Genomic DNA, 16,831 nt, shown 5'->3' with positions numbered 1-16,831 from the left:
GCGTGGGGGGTAGCACAAAGGGAAGCAGGGTCTGGGGAGGGGTGGAGACAGGAGAGGCCAGGGACTGAGCAGCGTGAGTGAATGGTGTTCCAGGCAGGAAGCGCCCAGCGCACAGGGAGCCGGTCAGCCGCAGAGAAATCAACCAGGTAATAGCACGTCCTGCAAAGCAGTGCGGGGACTCTTGCTGGCCTGCCGGGCCCCGCATCCATGTGGGTTTGGAGATTTCACTTTTTAGTGCCTCCGTTTCTCCTGCATGGTGGGGTCCCGCCTTGGTGAGTTTACCTGTGTTAAACAATTACCTTGGGGCTTGGCACAGAGCCAGTGAGCAGGAGACAGGCCCCTGGAGGCAGCACTGGGCCTGCAAGCCTGCTGATGGCTGCAGCTGCACCGGATTGGGCTGTATCCCGTCTGGCTGCTGCAGACCTGGCAGGCTCGGTAAGCAGTGATGGTCAGCCTGGAAGCCAGCGTGTACTTTGTGCTTGCCATGTGTCAAGCCACGTGGTGTGGCTGTCTGTGCCCGTTCTGCCGACTCTTCATGTGGACTCTGAGGTGGGCACCATTGTCCTCTCCATTTTAGGAGGAAACCCAGGCCTCGGAGACTTAGTGACTTGCCCAAGCTCACTCAGCTAATAACTGGCTGAGCCAGGATTTGAACCCACTTAGTCTGGCTCTTAACTACTGAGGGTACCTGACACCCACCCCGAGCTGAGCCCTCAAAAGGCCCACTGGGAGGCCCCGTCCAGGTTAGCCGAATGCACTGGCTGGGCTCCTGGCCCCTCTGTTCACTGTCTGAGACTCCTTGACTGCACAGGTTGTCCCAGCCTCACTTGCCCACCTATTAACCAGGGGTGGCAGGCCAGGCTTCTGTGAGACTGTCATGGGCTAATGGTGGTCAAATGTGTGACACAGTGCTGGCACATGGGAAGTGATCAGGAAATGGTCGCTGAAAGAAAAAATACATCATCCCTTCACTCATCCATCTAACGGTTTACCAAATACCAAGCAAGTGAGGACAGTTCCTACCAAACAGGGCTCCCACAGCCTGGAAAGACCCGGCCCAGCTAAGACCCCGTCCCTGCACCGAGCACGGGAAGCGGCGTGGGTCGGCCTCCGTCTGTCTTGAGCAAGGTGCCCGTTGTCTCCCATGGCCAGAACCAGAGAGGGTGGAATTGAACCTTGCCAGGGGTTTGGCTGATAGTGCTCAGGTCTGTAGAAGGCACCACAGACAGGTCGTGGCTAGTGTGGGCATCCCGGGCAGAGATAATAGATACCATCAGCTAGGCCGGGCCGAGCCAGGGGTGGGACACCGTGGCTGGGTTGATTCCAGGTTTTCTTGTTTGCCCCCAGATTGAGGACGAGACGCAGGTGTCACGGGCCACTCAAGGTGAACAGGACAATTACGAGATGCACGTGCGAGCCGCCAACATCGTGAGTGGCCAGGGTTGGAGGGCACAGCCCAGGCTCCAGGAGCATCGGTGCCCGCTGGGATTTCCTGGGTGGAGGGTAGGGGGCTCTGGGGCTGGTCTGCTCTTCCCCCGAGAAGGAGCAGAAGGAGGCGAATGTAGAGATGCTTTAAAGAGTGAGGTGGGGGCAAATTTCCCAGGAGACTGACCGCAGGTGGGGCACCTGGAGGAAGGCAGGCAGAGAGCCAGCCACGCCGTCCTGTAGCTGTGCAGGTGCCAGGAAGAGGGCAGCCCTTCCTGCTAACTCACGAGCTGCTAAGGTGAGCTGGGAGTGAAAGGGCAAACAGCCGAATGGAACCATAGGCACCACTGGATTCCCTCGGACCACAGGAGAAACACAGACAGCAGATACTCCTGCAGCTTCACGTCCGAGGCAGAAAATGCGGGGGGAAAAGTCCCCCAGGAGCCCTGCCTAGCTGGCAGCTGTGCTACCCCTACCCGGGGGCAGGAGGCAAGAGGGATTGCAGTTTTATCTGTGGGGTTTGCGTTCGTAATGAGCGGAGCGTGCACCTGCGTCCTGCGAGAGTGGAAGCCAGAGGCTGAGGGGAGGGGAGGGCCTGCCCTCCGGAGCTGCCATCCCAGTTTTCTCACTTAATTCTCACAACTGAACCTGTGCAGGTCAGGGACAGAGTCCCACTCTGCAACGAAGCAGAGGCTCCAGAGAGGCCATCACTTGCCCGGCATCAGCCACCTGCGGGCAGGGCTGCCGTCCCCCTTCACCCTGTGCCCACCCTGGTTCTGATGGCCACAGGTCCGAGCCGGTGAGTCCCTGATGAAGCTGGTGTCCGACCTCAAGCAGTTCCTGATCCTCAACGACTTCCCCTCCGTGAACGAGGCCATCGACCAGCGCAACCAGCAGCTGCGCGCGCTGCAGGAGGAGTGCGACCGGAAGCTCATCACGCTGCGGGACGAGATCTCCATTGACCTCTACGAGCTGGAGGAGGAGTATTACTCGTCCAGGTACAAATAGTGCCGGACTCCCCGTGCAGAGTGGGAGCCTGCCTACCTGGGCCTGGCCAGCAGGCAAGGCCGCCCTGACTCTCAAGGGTCTTCTGCTTTTTCAAACCCTTGCTGCTCTTGGCAGTGGAGCTGTGCCTGGGTTTCAGAGCAGAGCTCCTGGCCAGAGCGTTTGGTCGACAGACAATTCACGAGCATCTGCTGGGGCCCTGGCCTTTCCCGCAGTGCAGCCTGATGAGAGCCGCAGGACTCACGCCAGTTGGACAGGCCGAGTCTGGAGAAGGGAGGGCCTGGCCGGCATCCGCTGCAGGGTCTTCCTGAGAGGCTCCCTCCTCAGGCAGTGCCTCTGGACCAGTGGTGCGCCTGTTAGCGTCTGAATCCATATTCAGAGATTTTGGCCAAGGCTGGGCCAGCCCCTCCTGGGCACTCGAGTCCATCCCTATGTCCAGGGCATCAGGGATGCAGTTCCATGCGGATGTCGCCAAACCCCAGTGTGGAGGCAGGGACAGTCATGGGACGGTGGGGGACCAAGCCCAGGCAGGGAATGGCCTTGAAAGCTGTTGGAGTTCCGATTTCTGACCCGCTCAGCCTTACCCACGGAGCTGGAGCCGGCCTGCGTGCCAGGCCCATGCTGGGCCCCAGGGATGCAGAAGGGTCAAACCCATCATCCAGACCCTCTTGGGGCCGTGTAAGAAGCCAGAAACCTGAAACCTTTTGAGCTGGCAGGGTCTGAGAAATCAGAGTCCACGGGTTTTTTACCTAGGGGGAATCTTAGGCTGAGACAGGGAGGCCTTCCTCTCTGCCCCCATTAGCTTAGAAAAGGGAGATTCAGTCCGGCAGATGCAGAGTCCGTGTCCGTCTTGTTCCTTCTCCTGGACAAAATTTTGCTTCCTGGTGGTGGACTCAAAATGCCCCTTTTTGCCCAGTGGCCACGCTGGGAGCCACAGACGTCTAGAGCCAGTGTGGCCTGGGGCTTGGTTTCCCTGCCCTGCGCTCAGTGGCACTGCCCGGCTGCAGCAGTTCTAAGGTTTTCCAGGGCGTCGTGGGGAGAATTTTTGGTCCCCAGTACTCGTTAACTCAGCAGACAGGAGACAGCGTTTCCTACACAGCAGGGTGGCCGAGAGGAGCCCTCGGGTGTGTGAGCCCCTTCCTGGCGTATCCTTCCACCACTGTTCCGTTTGTCTCTTGCGGTAGCCACTATCCCGAGGGCCCCTGGACAGAGCAGCTGTGAGACCGAAATTCAGCCTGCCGTGCCCTGGAGTGGGGAGGGAGGGGACCTGCCCACAGCCCTGCAGCAGAGTAGGGTGCAAACCCAGGACAGATGCGCCAGGCTTCCCACGCCCTCCCCAACAGTCCCTCGGCTTCATCCATAGGGGCTTCCAGGCCAGCCTGTGTCCCCTCCGGCAGGCATCCTGTCCACACCAGCACCCCCGGCGCAGCTCCTGTGCAGAGGCAGTTGCCCCTTCTCTGTACGTCGCCTTTAAGCAGCCAGGGCTGGGAGGAGTTTCCTAGGCCCCTGCTTGCTGGTGCCCCAAAGGGCACTGCGCTCCCCACCCCGCCCCGCATGAGCTGCCCCTCCGGGTCTGCCTGTCCACTCTTCGCTGGTTATTTGCTCTTTCTGGCTCTGCCTCTCCTTCTCCACTCTCCTCGGGATGCTACCGTGTGCCCAGGACGGTTCTGAGACTGAACAAGGGCAGGAGCAAGGGAGGCAGGATGTGGGAAAGCCAGGGCCCCTGCCTGCAGGTTAGAAGGAGGCGGGCGTGGACCATCACAGCTGCGGGCATGGGAAGGGCTAGCTGTGCCCCTCACCTGCATCTTGGCCGCCCTGAGTATTCCCCTGTTAAAGCTGGGGACACCTGCTGGAGGCCACCTGGCTGATGGAGCTACAGGGAAGTGCCAGGGCCTGTGTTTCCAACTTCGCCCCCTTCAGGCTGTGTCAGACAGGGACAGACTCAGAAGACAGAGTCCGCCCTCAGAGAGCTCTCTGCAGTGTAGTGACCCTGGTTTCTGCAGTCAGGGAGGAGGGAGGGCCGCCAGGCTGACAGCTTCTTGCAAGAGGAGGGAGGGGACCAGCACCAGCTGGGAGGCAGGGGTTAGGACAGGCCCATGTGGAGGCTGGGCAGGAAGAGCCTGCTGAGGTCACACAGCTATAGGTGGCTGGGCCAGGGTGGCTTCTTCCTTGAAGGATGCTAGGGTGGATCTCAGCACCGGCCCCTCTCTCTGCCAGGCCTGCCGACTCGGCCAGATGGAGCAGGAGTAGACAAAGGGAAAGGCAGGTCTGGGTGCGGTCGCGTTTTCTTAACTCCGCTTCTGTCTTGCTTTCCCCTCCCCGGCTTTCCTCTCTGCCTGCTCCTGTCTCCCTGGGGTTTCTGGTGGTGGAAAAGCTCAAGCCTTTGCGAAGCTAATGACCTGCCTCTGTGCGAAGCTTACGGGAGGCTGGACCTCGACACAGACTCGGCCGATGGCCTCTCGGCCCCTCTGCTGGCGTCCCCGGAGCCCAGTGCTGGCCCCCTGCAGGCGGCAGCCCCTGCCCATTCCCATGCCGGTGGCCCCGGCCCCACTGAGCACGCCTGAGCCTCTGGGGCCACCCTTCGTTGTCAGGAACAAAACCTGAGTTCTCCCTCTGGATGCTGCCACAGGCTTGCTTCTTTATTCAGCCTAGGTTCCCATTTGGGGACTTCAGGACCCCAGAGCCACTGGGACTTCCTTGCGAAGCTCGTTAGCCCAGGACCGGTCCAGCCAGGATGGTTGGGAAAGTGGTTTCCTAGCCGTTTCTGAACAGCCCATCATTCCCTGAGTCATCATCTCTTTTTGCTGTCTTTCTGGCCGCCCAGGTAGAAGGTTTCCAACATAGGTCTGGCCTGTTGGGGACCTCAGCAGTGGGGCAGGAGGGTGCCTGATATGGGGGAGCCCCAACTTGAGCCTGTTGTTAGAGTTGGTAGGGGCTCCAAGCAGACTGTTGGGCAGGCCGGGGTTCCTGTGGGGAGCCCCACCTGCTGCTGCTTGCCCTGAGCTGCACATGTTAGCACCGTAGCTGAGTGTTAAGGCACGGCCGTATGAGAGGGGTTGCCCCCGCATATGGAAGCTAGGTGGGACTCATTCCTACCTCTGCCTCTGTAAGGAGACTTGATTAAAACACCGCCACCCTTTTGCATTGCTCCTGTTTCTTCCTCATTCCTCGTCAGTCCAGAACCACGCTCAGTCTCCCAGCAGCTGTCCGAGCAGCAGCTCCTCAGCTCTGCCTGGACAGCCTGGCCCGAGGTCACCCTCTCCCCAGCACCACCTGGTAGGTCCCCAGTATTCAGTGAATGGACCTGCTGCATCATTGCACATCCAATCACCGGTGCTTGTCATGGCATCTCATCCTCACTGCCACCCGAGCCGGTGCTCCTGGTGCCAGCATTTCAGAGAGGAGAGAATATGGACTTAGAAGGGGTCAGGTGTACCCGTGGCTACAGAGATAGAAAGTGAAGTGGCAGAACCCTGATTGAACTCTAGATCTGGTGTCTCCGTGCCAGGCTCACCTTAGAAATGCAGAAATCACAGCACTGGGCAGGAAGTGTGGGGGGGCACACCTGCCCCTAACTCCTGCCTCCCTCACTTCCTCCACCACCATCCATGTGCTGCTGCTTCTCACGGGGGAGACCATCATCTTCCCCGATGTATGAATGAGGTGACAGCCCAGGGTCCAGCCTTGTGGACAGGCAAGGACACAGCTGACCCGTCACCACCTGGACGAGAGGACCCCGCAGCCAAGCAGAAGGCACCAGACGGACAGGAGCCTGAGGCCCAGCCCCGACTCTGGGCCTGGCTTCTGGGGTGTCCTAGGGAAGTTGCTTCCCCTCTGAGGGAGAATTTCCCCTTTGAGAAGTCTGGTGATGTCTTCCTGCACTGTTTTAGTTGTGGAAATGCCTTGTACTTAACCACTAAGGAGCAAAAAGAGTACAACCAGATGGAAGCATATACGAACGGAAAGCCCGGAAGGAGCAGGCCAGACTTTGGTGGGACCCCACTTGTCCTGTTTCTGAAAACCTGAGCACTAAGACCTTATGCCATCAGCTTTGCTTTCTGCTTGGCCAGTACCATCATTCCCATGTGAAAATAAAGTTCTTTCTCCCTTCTTAAAGCCAAGCCGCTCTCCTGACCCTTTTCCTTTCCCGCTCATGGCCCTTGGCAGCAGAACGCCACAGGGAAGCAACTGACATGTCTATCTGCAGTTCTCCCTCAAGCCTACGTCAGACAGGTTTGTCTCCATGACTCCAGCAAAACTACACCTATTAAGGTCTCCAGCGGCCTCCATGTTGCTATGCCCTGGCCAATCCCCAGTCTATGGTACTCTTTTATCCCAAGCTTTTTCTTTTGAGCGGATTTGAACCTATGGAAGCACTTGTCAGTTTGCCTCTGAGCACACTGTCCTACCATCACCACAACCAAAGTGAATGACTCCATATCCTCTGGAATCTGGCCATAGATTTCTTCTGTTGTTCCAAAAGTAGTTTTTTTTAATGCCTGTTTTTATTTTGCATTGTATTTGGTTGTTATTTCGGATAGTCTTAAAATCTAAAACAGGACCAGGCCAGGCGGGGTGGCTCACGCCTGTAATTCCAACACTTTGGGAGGCCAAGGTGGGCGGATCACTTGAGGTGAGGAGTTTGAGACCAATCTGGGCAATATGGTAAAACCCCGTCTCTAATTAAAAAAAAATACAGAAATTAGCCAGGCGTGGTGGCACGCACCTGTAGTCCCACTATTCAAGAGGCTGAGGCAGGAGAATCGCTTGAACCCAGGAGGTGGAAGTTGCAGTGAGCCAAGATCACATCACTGCACTCCATCCTGGGCAAAAGAGTGAGACTCCCCGTCTCAAAAAATAAAAACAGGATCAGAGTGGTGGTGAGATGGGAGTGGGTCTAGTTGGGTTCTTGAGGTGTTCTGAATGCACGGCTGATAGGATTTGCTGAAGCATTGGATGTGGGAATAAGAGAGGAGTCAGTGGTTTCAGAGTCTGACCCAAGCACCTGGAAGGATTGAGCTGCTTTAACTGAGAGTTCTGATGATAGGAAGAGATGAGGCAGAGGGGATCAGATACCCATTCCGAACTCAGTAGGTGATGGGTTAAGATGCCCAGCAGTACAGGGAAGTCATCTGCAGTGTCACGCCCATCCTCCATGAAGCATGACCTCTAGGCTGGTCTGAATGGCAGTGGGATGTCAGAACCTACTAACCTTAGTGTCACTGTAGTTGGCATACAACCCGCCCCCCACTGCTAAATTTGACTAGCTTTTTTAAAAGTGAAAAAAATTATTTTTTGAGACAGCCTGGCACTCCAGGCTAGAATGCAGTGGCATGATCTTGGCTCACTGAAACCTCCAGCTCCCGGGTTCAAGTGATCCTCTCTTCTCAGCCTCCTGAGTAGTTGGGAGTACAGGGGCAGGCCACCGCGTTCAGCTAATTTTAAAATTTTTTTGGAGGGATAGGGTCTCACTGTGTTGCCCAGGCTGGTCTCCATCTCTTGGGCTCAAGTGATCCTGCTGCCTTGGCCTCCCAAAGTACTGGGATTACAGGCATGAGCCACTGTGCCCCGCCAAAAAAAATGTTTTAACTCGCCTCGTGGCAGAAGTTAGGGGAAGAAAGTTTAGTTCTTACTGTTTCTAGTGTACACATATTAGCAGCCACCTTTTTAATTGTAATTTAAGACTTCAAGTTCTCCCTTCACCAACAGGGTTGCCCCGGAAGGGGCTCTGGGTCCTTAACGAGCCTGTAATTTTCCTGTGCAGAAACTGGGGTATGGGGGTCCCAAGCCTCAGGCCATGACTTCTCCTGTCTCTTGTCCCTGGTGAGTTCTTACGAAGGCCACGTCCTGTGTTAAAAATAGTGGTGTGTAGTATTTTTCAGAGCAAAACATTGCCCAGGGGTCTTCCTTGAACGGGCTGGCGCCCTCCCACCCAACACTTCTCCCTTTCCCCTGGGGCTTTCCTTGGCGCTCCCCTCACCTGACGGTCACACGCTTGCCCGGTTTATCAGTTACCTATACGGCAGACACTGGCCGAGAACCCCTGTGTGTGAGACGCGGCTTGTGTCCGGTGGGACTGAACCTAAGGCCTGCCACGTGCCGGGCGTTCAGTCCGGGTCCGCCTGAGACCTGAGGCCCCTTAAGGAATGAATGAATATACTGCTGGTCATTCATTTATTTCGCCCCTACCCCAGAGCGCCTGCTGTGCCGGGGGTGGGGGTGAGGGGAGCGCAGGGACCCGTGCGAGGCCCAGGAGACTGAGGCCCCGAGGCCGGAAATCCGGGTCTCGGACTGCTCCGACTCCGCGCGGAGGTCGGCTGCCCTCCGCCCACAATGCTGTGCGCCCCGCCCCGCGCGCCGCTTCCGGCGGAGCCAGGCCTGACTAATCGAGCTCTCGTCTGGCGGCTCGGCGCTCGTCTGGCGTCACCTGCAGGCGTGGTGGTTTCCGGCGCGGTGGGTGAGGGTCGCAGGCGCCGCGGGGACGGTGTGAGTCGTGGACTGCCCCGACCTCAGCGATGGCCTCTCTGCTCGCCAAGGACGCCTACCTGCAGAGCCTGGCCAGGAAGATCTGCGTCCAGTCGGGCCCGCAGCCGCAGGCGCGCACGCGGGGTAATGCGCAGGGCCGGGACTGGGGGGCCTGCGAAGCGGGGGCGCGGCCGGGGTCGGTGTAGACGTGTGAAACTACCGCCGTTTCCCTTTTTTTTTTTTTTTTTTGAGACGGAATCTCGCTGTGTCGCCCAGGCTGGAGTGCAGTGGCGCGATCTGGGCTCATGGCAACCTCCTACTCCCAGGTTCAAGCAATTCTCCTGCCTCAGCCTCCCGAGTAGCTGGGAATACAGGCGCACTCCACCACGCAGGCTAATTTTTGTATTTTTAGTAGTGACGGGGTTTCGCCATGTTGCCCAGGCTGGTCTCGAACTCCTGGCCTCGAGTGATCCGCCCCCCTCGGCCTCCCAAAGTGCTGGGATTACAGCCGTGAGCCACTGCGCCCAGCCGGTTTCCCTTATTTGTTACGGGTATCAGGGAGAAACTGCCATCCCGGGGGTCCGTGGAATTCGGTGCCGCCTGCCCGTGCGGCTGGAAGCACGGCTAGGATTCAGAGGAGGCCACCTTGCAGGGCAGGATCTCGGCTGCTGGTGTCCTGAACTAACTCACTGCTTCCGCACGGGGCGGGAAGACAGGAGTAACGGTCAGTCAGAGGGAAAAGGCCCTTTTAGCCTTTAGCCCCTTCATTCATTCCGGGCATGGTGCGGTGTGGGGAGGCGGAGGACGGCAGAGGGCTTCTGCGCTAGGATTCTCATGGCTTAGTGACCAGGCTGCGCAAGGGAAGTAGATAATCGGATGGGGAAGCAGACAGCGGGGACTTGTCAGTGCTGTCTGGGCCCAGGAGGAGGGGAGAGCAGCAGGGTCTTTGGAACCACCAGAGGTAAAACGGGATTTTCTTTTTATTCAAGGACAAAATATTGGTTATAGCAAATCCAAAAACTTAAGTGAGTTTTCTTCTTACTCAGTACGTCTTTGGTCTGTCTTTCTCGAAGTTTTTAAAACGTTTTTTTCGTTTATTAAAACGATTCAGTTCCTACTTCACATACTGATTTCTTCCATTTAAAATGTAAACATCACCCCCAGCCACTAAAATGAATGCCCTCGTCCACATAGTAGCTTGTTGTGAAGCAGGGCCAGAAATTATTGGTGGAGGTGGATATTCAGGTTTTCTTAATTTTTCACTCAAATAATGTGATGAACGTCCTTGAGGCCTAGTCTTTGTGCGTGAATTCTCACAAGCAGAACAGCTGGATCAGGGTTGTGGTTCTGAGCTCTGGGGTCAGTGTCTCTGGCCCCCAGTCCTGATCCTCTTTCTGCCTCCTCCTGGGATCAAAGCCCTGGGGAGCCTTTCCCGCCTGTTGAATGGGCCACGGGATTGGGACGGCGACTCTTTCTCATTTTACATTTTAGCTGGCAAAACTCAAGGCTCAGAAATTGCAGGGCCCCCAAAAAAGAAAAGGAAGAAAACACAAAAGAAATTCCGGGAGCGAGAAGAGAAGGCTTCTGAGCACAAGGCCAAGTCCTTGGGGGAGAAGTCTCCAGCAGCCTCTGGGGCTAGGAGGCCTGAGGCAGTGGAAGGGGAAGTGGCTACGGCTTCCAGCTCCACCGAGACCCCTGCAGGTGAGAGACTTCAGGCCGTGTTGCTTCTGTGCAGGGCGGGGCTGGCTTGGGCTTGGTCCCTTCTGCTCTTAAAAAAAAAAAAGCAGTCAGGCCCACAGGGATAGCAGGAGAATTCCCCAAGAGTGAAGCTCACAGGCGCACTAGCGTGGATGGGACTGGATGGGACTGGAGGAACTGCACGGCGTTCCAGGCCACATGGTGGGCACGATGGCAAGGGGTGATGCTGTGTCTCTCTGAGCACCTGGAGCAGCTTGGCTTAAAGAGCTGCACTGCCCTCAGGTCTCTGCAGGGGTGTCATGAGAGCCAACTTGTTCAGGGGGGGCTCAGGCTGCAGAATTTGGAGGAGGTGTTTGGCTTGTGCCCTAGGAAGTGTTTTCTCAGCACATTGACCTACCTCGAGAGGCACTCAGTTTCCTATCCTGGAGGATGGTGTAGGAACCGGTCCAGGTGGAAGTGGTGGCGTAGAATTTACGGGAATTGTCCTGCAGATCCATGAGTGGCCACAGTGGGACAGGGGTGCTGGGCCCTAAGGAGGGAGGGGAAGGGTGAGAGAGCGCCCCCTGCAGTCCTGGCTCCTTCCCTGCAGGTGGCCTGGCCACAGAGCCTGAGTCTGTGTTTGCCCTGGATGTTCTTCGACAGCGACTGCATGAGAAGATCCAGGAGGCCCGGGGCCAGGTAGGCAGGCACGAGTGCTGGAGTGCTGTCTCTGCCCTGCCTGTGTTCTCCCTGGGGTCGGCTGTCAGCAGTAGTTGCACCCCTGTTCTCCCTCTGCAGTGACCCTGCCTGGGCCCGGCAGCTGGGCCCGGGGAGAGCAGTTCCTAGTTTCTTGGAGAACCTCAGTCCCTGGCGTCATCAGCCTCCTTCCTTCTGGGACACTACCTTTGCTGAGCACGACACTGGGATGGGCACGTCCTGTGTCTGTTTCTCTGAATGTTGTGACTGTCCCATGAGTTGAGAGGGACGCGAGCTGAGTGTCCAGGCACAGGAAGTGCCGGTGTGGCTCTTTGTGCTGAGTGGTGGTGTCGGCCCCTACCCACCTTTTCCCTGGGGCCCTTCCTTAAAGCCTCGTGCTGTGTGGGGGACAGTCCCCACTTCTCTTCTCTGCCATCCCGAGGTACCGTGTGTGGTTCCTGAGAGGCTCGCGGCCCCCATTCTTGTAGCACAGGTCTCGTTCAGGCTGGTGTGGTGCTCTTGTTGGCCCGGGGATGGGAACGGCCACTGGGGAGAGCTTCGTCTGGAGACCTCATGAGCAGAGCGGGTAGGGGTCGGGACAGGTGCCCGGGTGTTCAGACCCCAACTCCAAGTTCTAGGCAGTGGTCTTGACCCTGCTCATCCATAAAACACTGTGTGACAGGTGAAACCCTGTTCGTAACATATCCTGGCACGTGGTAACTGCCTGGGAATTGGAAGCTGTGATTCTTTTTTTTTTTGAGACGGAGTTTCACTGTTGTTACCCAGGCTGGAGTGCAATGGCGCGATCTCGGCTCACCACAACCTCCGCCTCCTCGGTTCAGGCAATTCTCCTGCCTCAACCTCCTGAGTAGCTGGGATTACAGGCACGCACCACCATGCCCAGCTAATGTTTTGTATTTTTTTTAGTAGAGACAGGGTTTCAACATGTTGACCAGGATGGTCTCGATCTCTTGACCTTGTGATCTACCCGCCTCGGCCTCCCAAAGTGCTGGGATTACAGGCTTGAGCCACCGTGCCCGGCCCGGAAGCTGTGATTCTTAATTTTGGGCGTCCCTTCTCCCTTTTGGGGTCGTTTGCATTTTGGGGAGCACCATCCCGTTGTGGAACTCTGAACTCAGTGGGCCCCTTGTTCGACGTGAGGATTTCCTCACCTGTCTTCCAGCCCTGATTCCTGTCAACCATGGGCCAGGCTAGGGGACCCCGGGGTCGAGAGAACTTTAATGAGCGAGTGCCTGTTTCCCACAGGGCAGTGCCAAGGCGCTGTCCCCTGCTGCCCTGGAGAAAAGGCAGCGGAGAAAGCAGGAACGGGACCGGAAGAAGAGGAAGCGAAAGGAGCTGCGGGCGAAAGAGAAGGCCAGGAAGGCTGAGGAGGCCGCGGAGGCCCAGGAGCCAGTGGAGCCCGTCCCAGAGGGGACCGGCAGGGAGCCTCGGGAGCCGCCGGGGCTGATCTTCAATAAGGTGCGTGGGAGCTGGGGCCTCGGGTGGGCCGGGTCCGCCTCAGGCCTCAGCGTTGCCCTTTGTTAGCTTCGTGACCTCCCCACAGGCCCCGTCACGTCTGTAAGGTGGCGACAGGGACAGCGCAGGTCCCTTGGGGTGCTGGCCAGGGCTGGGGCCCGAGTGCGGGGCTGGCGTGAGCTGACGTCGTATCGCCTTCCCAGGTGGAGGTGAGTGAGGACGAGCCGGCCAGCAGGGCGCAGCGCAGGAAGGAGAAGAGGCGGAGGGTGAAGGGGAACCTCACGCCGCTGACCGGGAGGAACTACCGGCAGCTGCTGGAGCGCCTGCAGGCGCGGCGGGGCCGGCTGGACGAGCTGCGCGGCCAGGATGAGGGGAAGGCGCAGGAGCTGGAGGCCAAGATGAAGTGGACCAACCTCCTGTACAAGGCGGAGGGCGTGAAGATCCGTGACGACGAGCGCCTGCTGCAGGAGGCCCTGAAGCGCAAGGAGAAGCGCAGGGCGCAGCGGCAGCGCGGGTGGGAGAGGCGCACGGCCCGCGTGGTGGAGAAGATGCAGCAGCGCCAGGACCGGCGGCGGCAGAACCTGCGCAGGAAGAAGGCGGCCCGCGCCGAGCGCCGCCTGCTCAAGGCCCGCAAGAAGGGCCGCATCCTGCCGCAGGACCTGGAGCGCGCGGGCCTGGCCTGAGCCTTCCCGCCTGGGAGGCTCCAGGGGACCCTCTGAGTCCTTGATGGTGGCTCATCCCAGGATCTCCGCGGACCTCGGCCCCTCCGTGTGAAGGGGACAGAGTCGTGCTCTGCTGAGTTGTGAGGGCTCAGGTCTCCCGTGTGAGAGAGGATGTTTCAGCGTCATCCTTGAAAATGGGGCCGGGGCCTTCAGACCCAGGGAAAGGGTGAGTCAGACTGGGGTCGGGTCTTTCCCGGGCCTGAAAGCTTCCCCGAAGTTTGCAGGGTCAGGGAGGAGGGATGGTGGGGTGCGCAGTCACTGCCTCTTCCCTGCCTGTGTTCGCAGGAGCCACAGCACCGAACAGGGTGGCCTCTATTGCCAGGCCACCTTAGCTCACAGCTCACAAGGACGGCGCTGAGGTGTAGCGTAGGGACACCTGGCACTCGGGAGTGGCAGGAGCATGTCCGGGCATGGGGCATCCTGGGACAGAACGCCACGGCTCCTCGCCCCTCTCTTGGCTTCTGCCTGTGGGGGTCTCATTCCTTTCTCTTCTTCACTGCTCAGAATTTAGAGGGAGGGAGGGAGCTGTCCTTCCCAGAGTCTGTGCATGTGAGTTGGGCCCGGTGCATTGGCCCAAAGGAAAAGAGAATAAAACTAGAGAGTGTGAGGCAAATGGAAGACAGAAAGTGGGATGGAAGAATTAAATCCAAAGCTACAGGCAGTCAGATGAATGCAGGTTGAATCAACTCAGGTGAATTTTAGTGGTATACGGAGATAAAGCTGTAAATAAAATTCTTTGGTCTCGGGCTATGAGACAAAGATTGTAAATGAAAGGGAGCTGGCGTGTCTGATGAGACAGTAGACTGAGATGGAAAAGCGCTGAAAGATCAAACGTCAGATGCGTGTGAGCTCGACCTAAGGGACAGACACAGCAGTATCTGAAAGAATACTTCTTTCCAAGTGTATGTGGAACACCACCCACTCTGTCCAGAAAAGAAGTCTTAAGATATTTCAAGGAGTCAGTGTCATCATCTGGCCATATTCCATTGTCATTAAAACAATGTTAAGCTAGGCCAGGTGCGGTAGATCACATCTGTAATCCCAGCACTTTGGGAGGCCAAGGCGGGTGGATCACCTGAAATTGAGAGTTCGAGACCAGCCTGACCAACGTGGAGAAACTCCATCTCTACTAAAAATACAAAAATTAGCCAGGCATGGTGGCGCAATCCTGTAATCAAAGCTACTCGGGAGGCTGGGACAGGAGAATTGCTTGAATCTGGGAGGCAGAGGGAGTAGTGAGCCATGATCACGCCACTGCACTCCAGCCCGGGTAAGAAGAGTGAAACTCCATTTCAAAAACAACTTTTTTTAATTTTTAGAATTTCATATTTGGAATTTTTAAAACATACTTATGTTACCTCTATGAGGTAAAAAATTCCTAATGGATGTTAGAAATATTCGAGACTAAAAGATAATGAAAATACTGTAATTAACATTTGTGAAGCATGGCCTGGCTTGCTGGCTCACGCCTGAAATCCGAACACTTTAGGGGGTGGAGGTGGGTAGATCACTTGAGGTCAGGAGTTGGAGACCAGCCTGGCCAACATGGTGAAACCTCATCTCTACTAAAAATACAAATATTAGCCGGGTGTGGTGGCGCGTGCCTTAGTCCCAGCTACTGGGGAGGCTGAGGCAGGAGAATCGCTTGAACCTGGGAGGTGGAAGTTGTAGTGAGCTGAGATTGCGCCACTGCACTCCAGCCTGGGTGACAGTGAGACTCTGTCTCAAAAAGAAGAAATTTGTGGAACAGAGCTAAACCTGCACAAAAAACAACTCATGTTCCCTAAATGATGTGCGTCTACAGATAGACAAATAGTGCCGTTGACACACGTGTGCTGTATGTCTCTACATTTTATTTTTTTTTTTTTTTGAGACGAATCTAACTCTGTCGCCAGTCTGGAGTGCAGTGGTGCAATTTCGGCTCACTGCAACCTCTGCCTCCCAAGTTCAAGTGATTCTCCTGCCTTAGCCTCCAGAGTAACTGGGACTACAGGCGTGCATAACGACGCCCAGCTGTTTTGTATTTTTATTAGAGACAAGATTTCTCACCACGTTGGCCAGGATGGTCTCAATTTCTTGACCTTGTGATCCGCCTGCCTTGGCCTCCCAAAGCGCTGGGATTACAGGTGTGAGCCACTGCACCCGGCATGTGTGTCTGTATTTTTAAGAGCCAAAGATAAACTAAGTGTGCTATGTACGCTGGTACAACTCAAAGTAAATGGAAGAAAAATCTCCAAAACTGACCAACAGAAAGCCTGGGTTGTAACCACTGATGAAATGGAGTCAGTAGGTAATGTTCCCCTAGACAGTTTTACAGGGAAGTTCCAGAAAACAGAACAGGTAATTCCAGACTTAGACAAATTCTAACAGAATCAAGTCAGAACACTTCATACATTTAACTTTGATAGCAAGACTAGACAAGAAGAAAACTAGGTAAGGGGAAGGGAACTTACACACCAAATAGCGATGTCAACATTTTAAACAATAATAATAAACCAAGTTTAGCAGAGTGCCACACTGGATTTAATTGAGAATTGCAAAGCGGTTCCAATGCCAGAGTATCTAAGAGTGTAATTCACATTAATAGGTTAGAGGAGTAAAACCCATGTGACCATCTCAGTGGTTCCAGAACAGGCACTCAGTAAGTCACCCAACAACCATTTATAATAATAAGAATTAGCAAGCTAGGAATTCAGGGGATTTCCTTAATCTGACGAGGGAATTTGGAGCCAGGTACTGGACCCAACTTGAAACCACATTCTTTGTCAGGCAAATGTAGATGTATTTGAGGGAAAGATGTCCACATGGAGTCCCAAGAGGTGAGGTCGTCATAGTGAACTAAGGGGCCAGTGAGGTTCCGGAAAAGACCATGGGGGAACTACCATCAACTGGCCATGGAGACCGAGAGGGGGGCGGGGGCAGGGCGGGGTGGGTGGGTGGATGATCTCATCCTGAGCAGAGACAGGACAGCTGGATGAGCCAGTGAGGGCTGCAGGTGGGGGAAGCGGAGAGCACAGCAGTCTTTTAGTGACACTGGATGTGCAAGGCACCTATGCCAGCCAGGGAGGTTGAGAGCAAGGCTCGGTGGGGACTGGCACACTGGCTGGGAGAGTGGATGCAGTCATTCAGCAATGGATGGCATGGGCCGTCGCTGTCCCAGGTGAGTTTCAGGAGGGAATGAGACCCAGTCCTACCTCTCAAGGAACTCAGACTCATAGATAGTCATCCTGCAAAATGGCCAGGGGAAAGCTCAGGGTGCAGGGTCCTGAAGTCACATGGAAAGTTGTGAATGTTGTCCGTACCAAAATGGAGTCACTTATGTCAAACTCTAATAAAACAGTTGGAGGTGATGAAGCAGCCCTCAT

General features: G+C 56.2%; 2 protein-coding genes across 3 annotated transcripts; both read left to right on the top strand.

The window, feature by feature from the left end:
• The first annotated feature begins 372 nt into the window (after nt 1-372).
• LOC116546750 (mediator of RNA polymerase II transcription subunit 22-like) lies at nt 373-6,546 on the top strand. Its single transcript, XM_032272925.1, has 4 exons — nt 373-435; nt 1,282-1,428; nt 2,215-2,423; nt 4,805-6,546. Exons 1-4 carry the CDS (start codon nt 373-375, stop codon nt 4,992-4,994), a joined length of 609 nt encoding a protein of 202 aa, XP_032128816.1. The 3' UTR covers nt 4,995-6,546.
• A 2,225-nt stretch (nt 6,547-8,771) lies between these two features.
• Nucleotides 8,772-14,274, top strand: LOC116546749 (surfeit locus protein 6). Of its 2 annotated transcripts, XM_032272923.1 has the most exons (5): nt 8,789-9,039; nt 10,387-10,596; nt 11,183-11,271; nt 12,535-12,747; nt 12,948-14,274. In XM_032272923.1, the coding sequence occupies exons 1-5, from the start codon at nt 8,946-8,948 to the stop codon at nt 13,425-13,427; spliced, it is 1,086 nt and encodes a 361-aa protein (XP_032128814.1). In that variant the 5' UTR covers nt 8,789-8,945; the 3' UTR covers nt 13,428-14,274. The 2 variants fall into 2 exon arrangements, with proteins under 2 accessions (XP_032128815.1, XP_032128814.1); XM_032272924.1 differs by lacking the exon at nt 12,948-14,274 and having other exon boundaries at nt 8,772-9,039; nt 11,183-11,275; nt 12,540-12,736.
• Nucleotides 14,275-16,831: the final 2,557 nt, after the last annotated feature.

Source organism: Sapajus apella, unplaced genomic scaffold (assembly GCF_009761245.1).
Source record: "Sapajus apella isolate SASKATOON/1434 unplaced genomic scaffold, GSC_monkey_1.0 scaffold1318, whole genome shotgun sequence".
Lineage (NCBI taxonomy): Eukaryota > Metazoa > Chordata > Mammalia > Primates > Cebidae > Sapajus > Sapajus apella.
The sequence above is the reverse complement of the archived record's forward strand: the minus strand, read 5'-3'. Positions and strand labels throughout refer to the sequence as shown.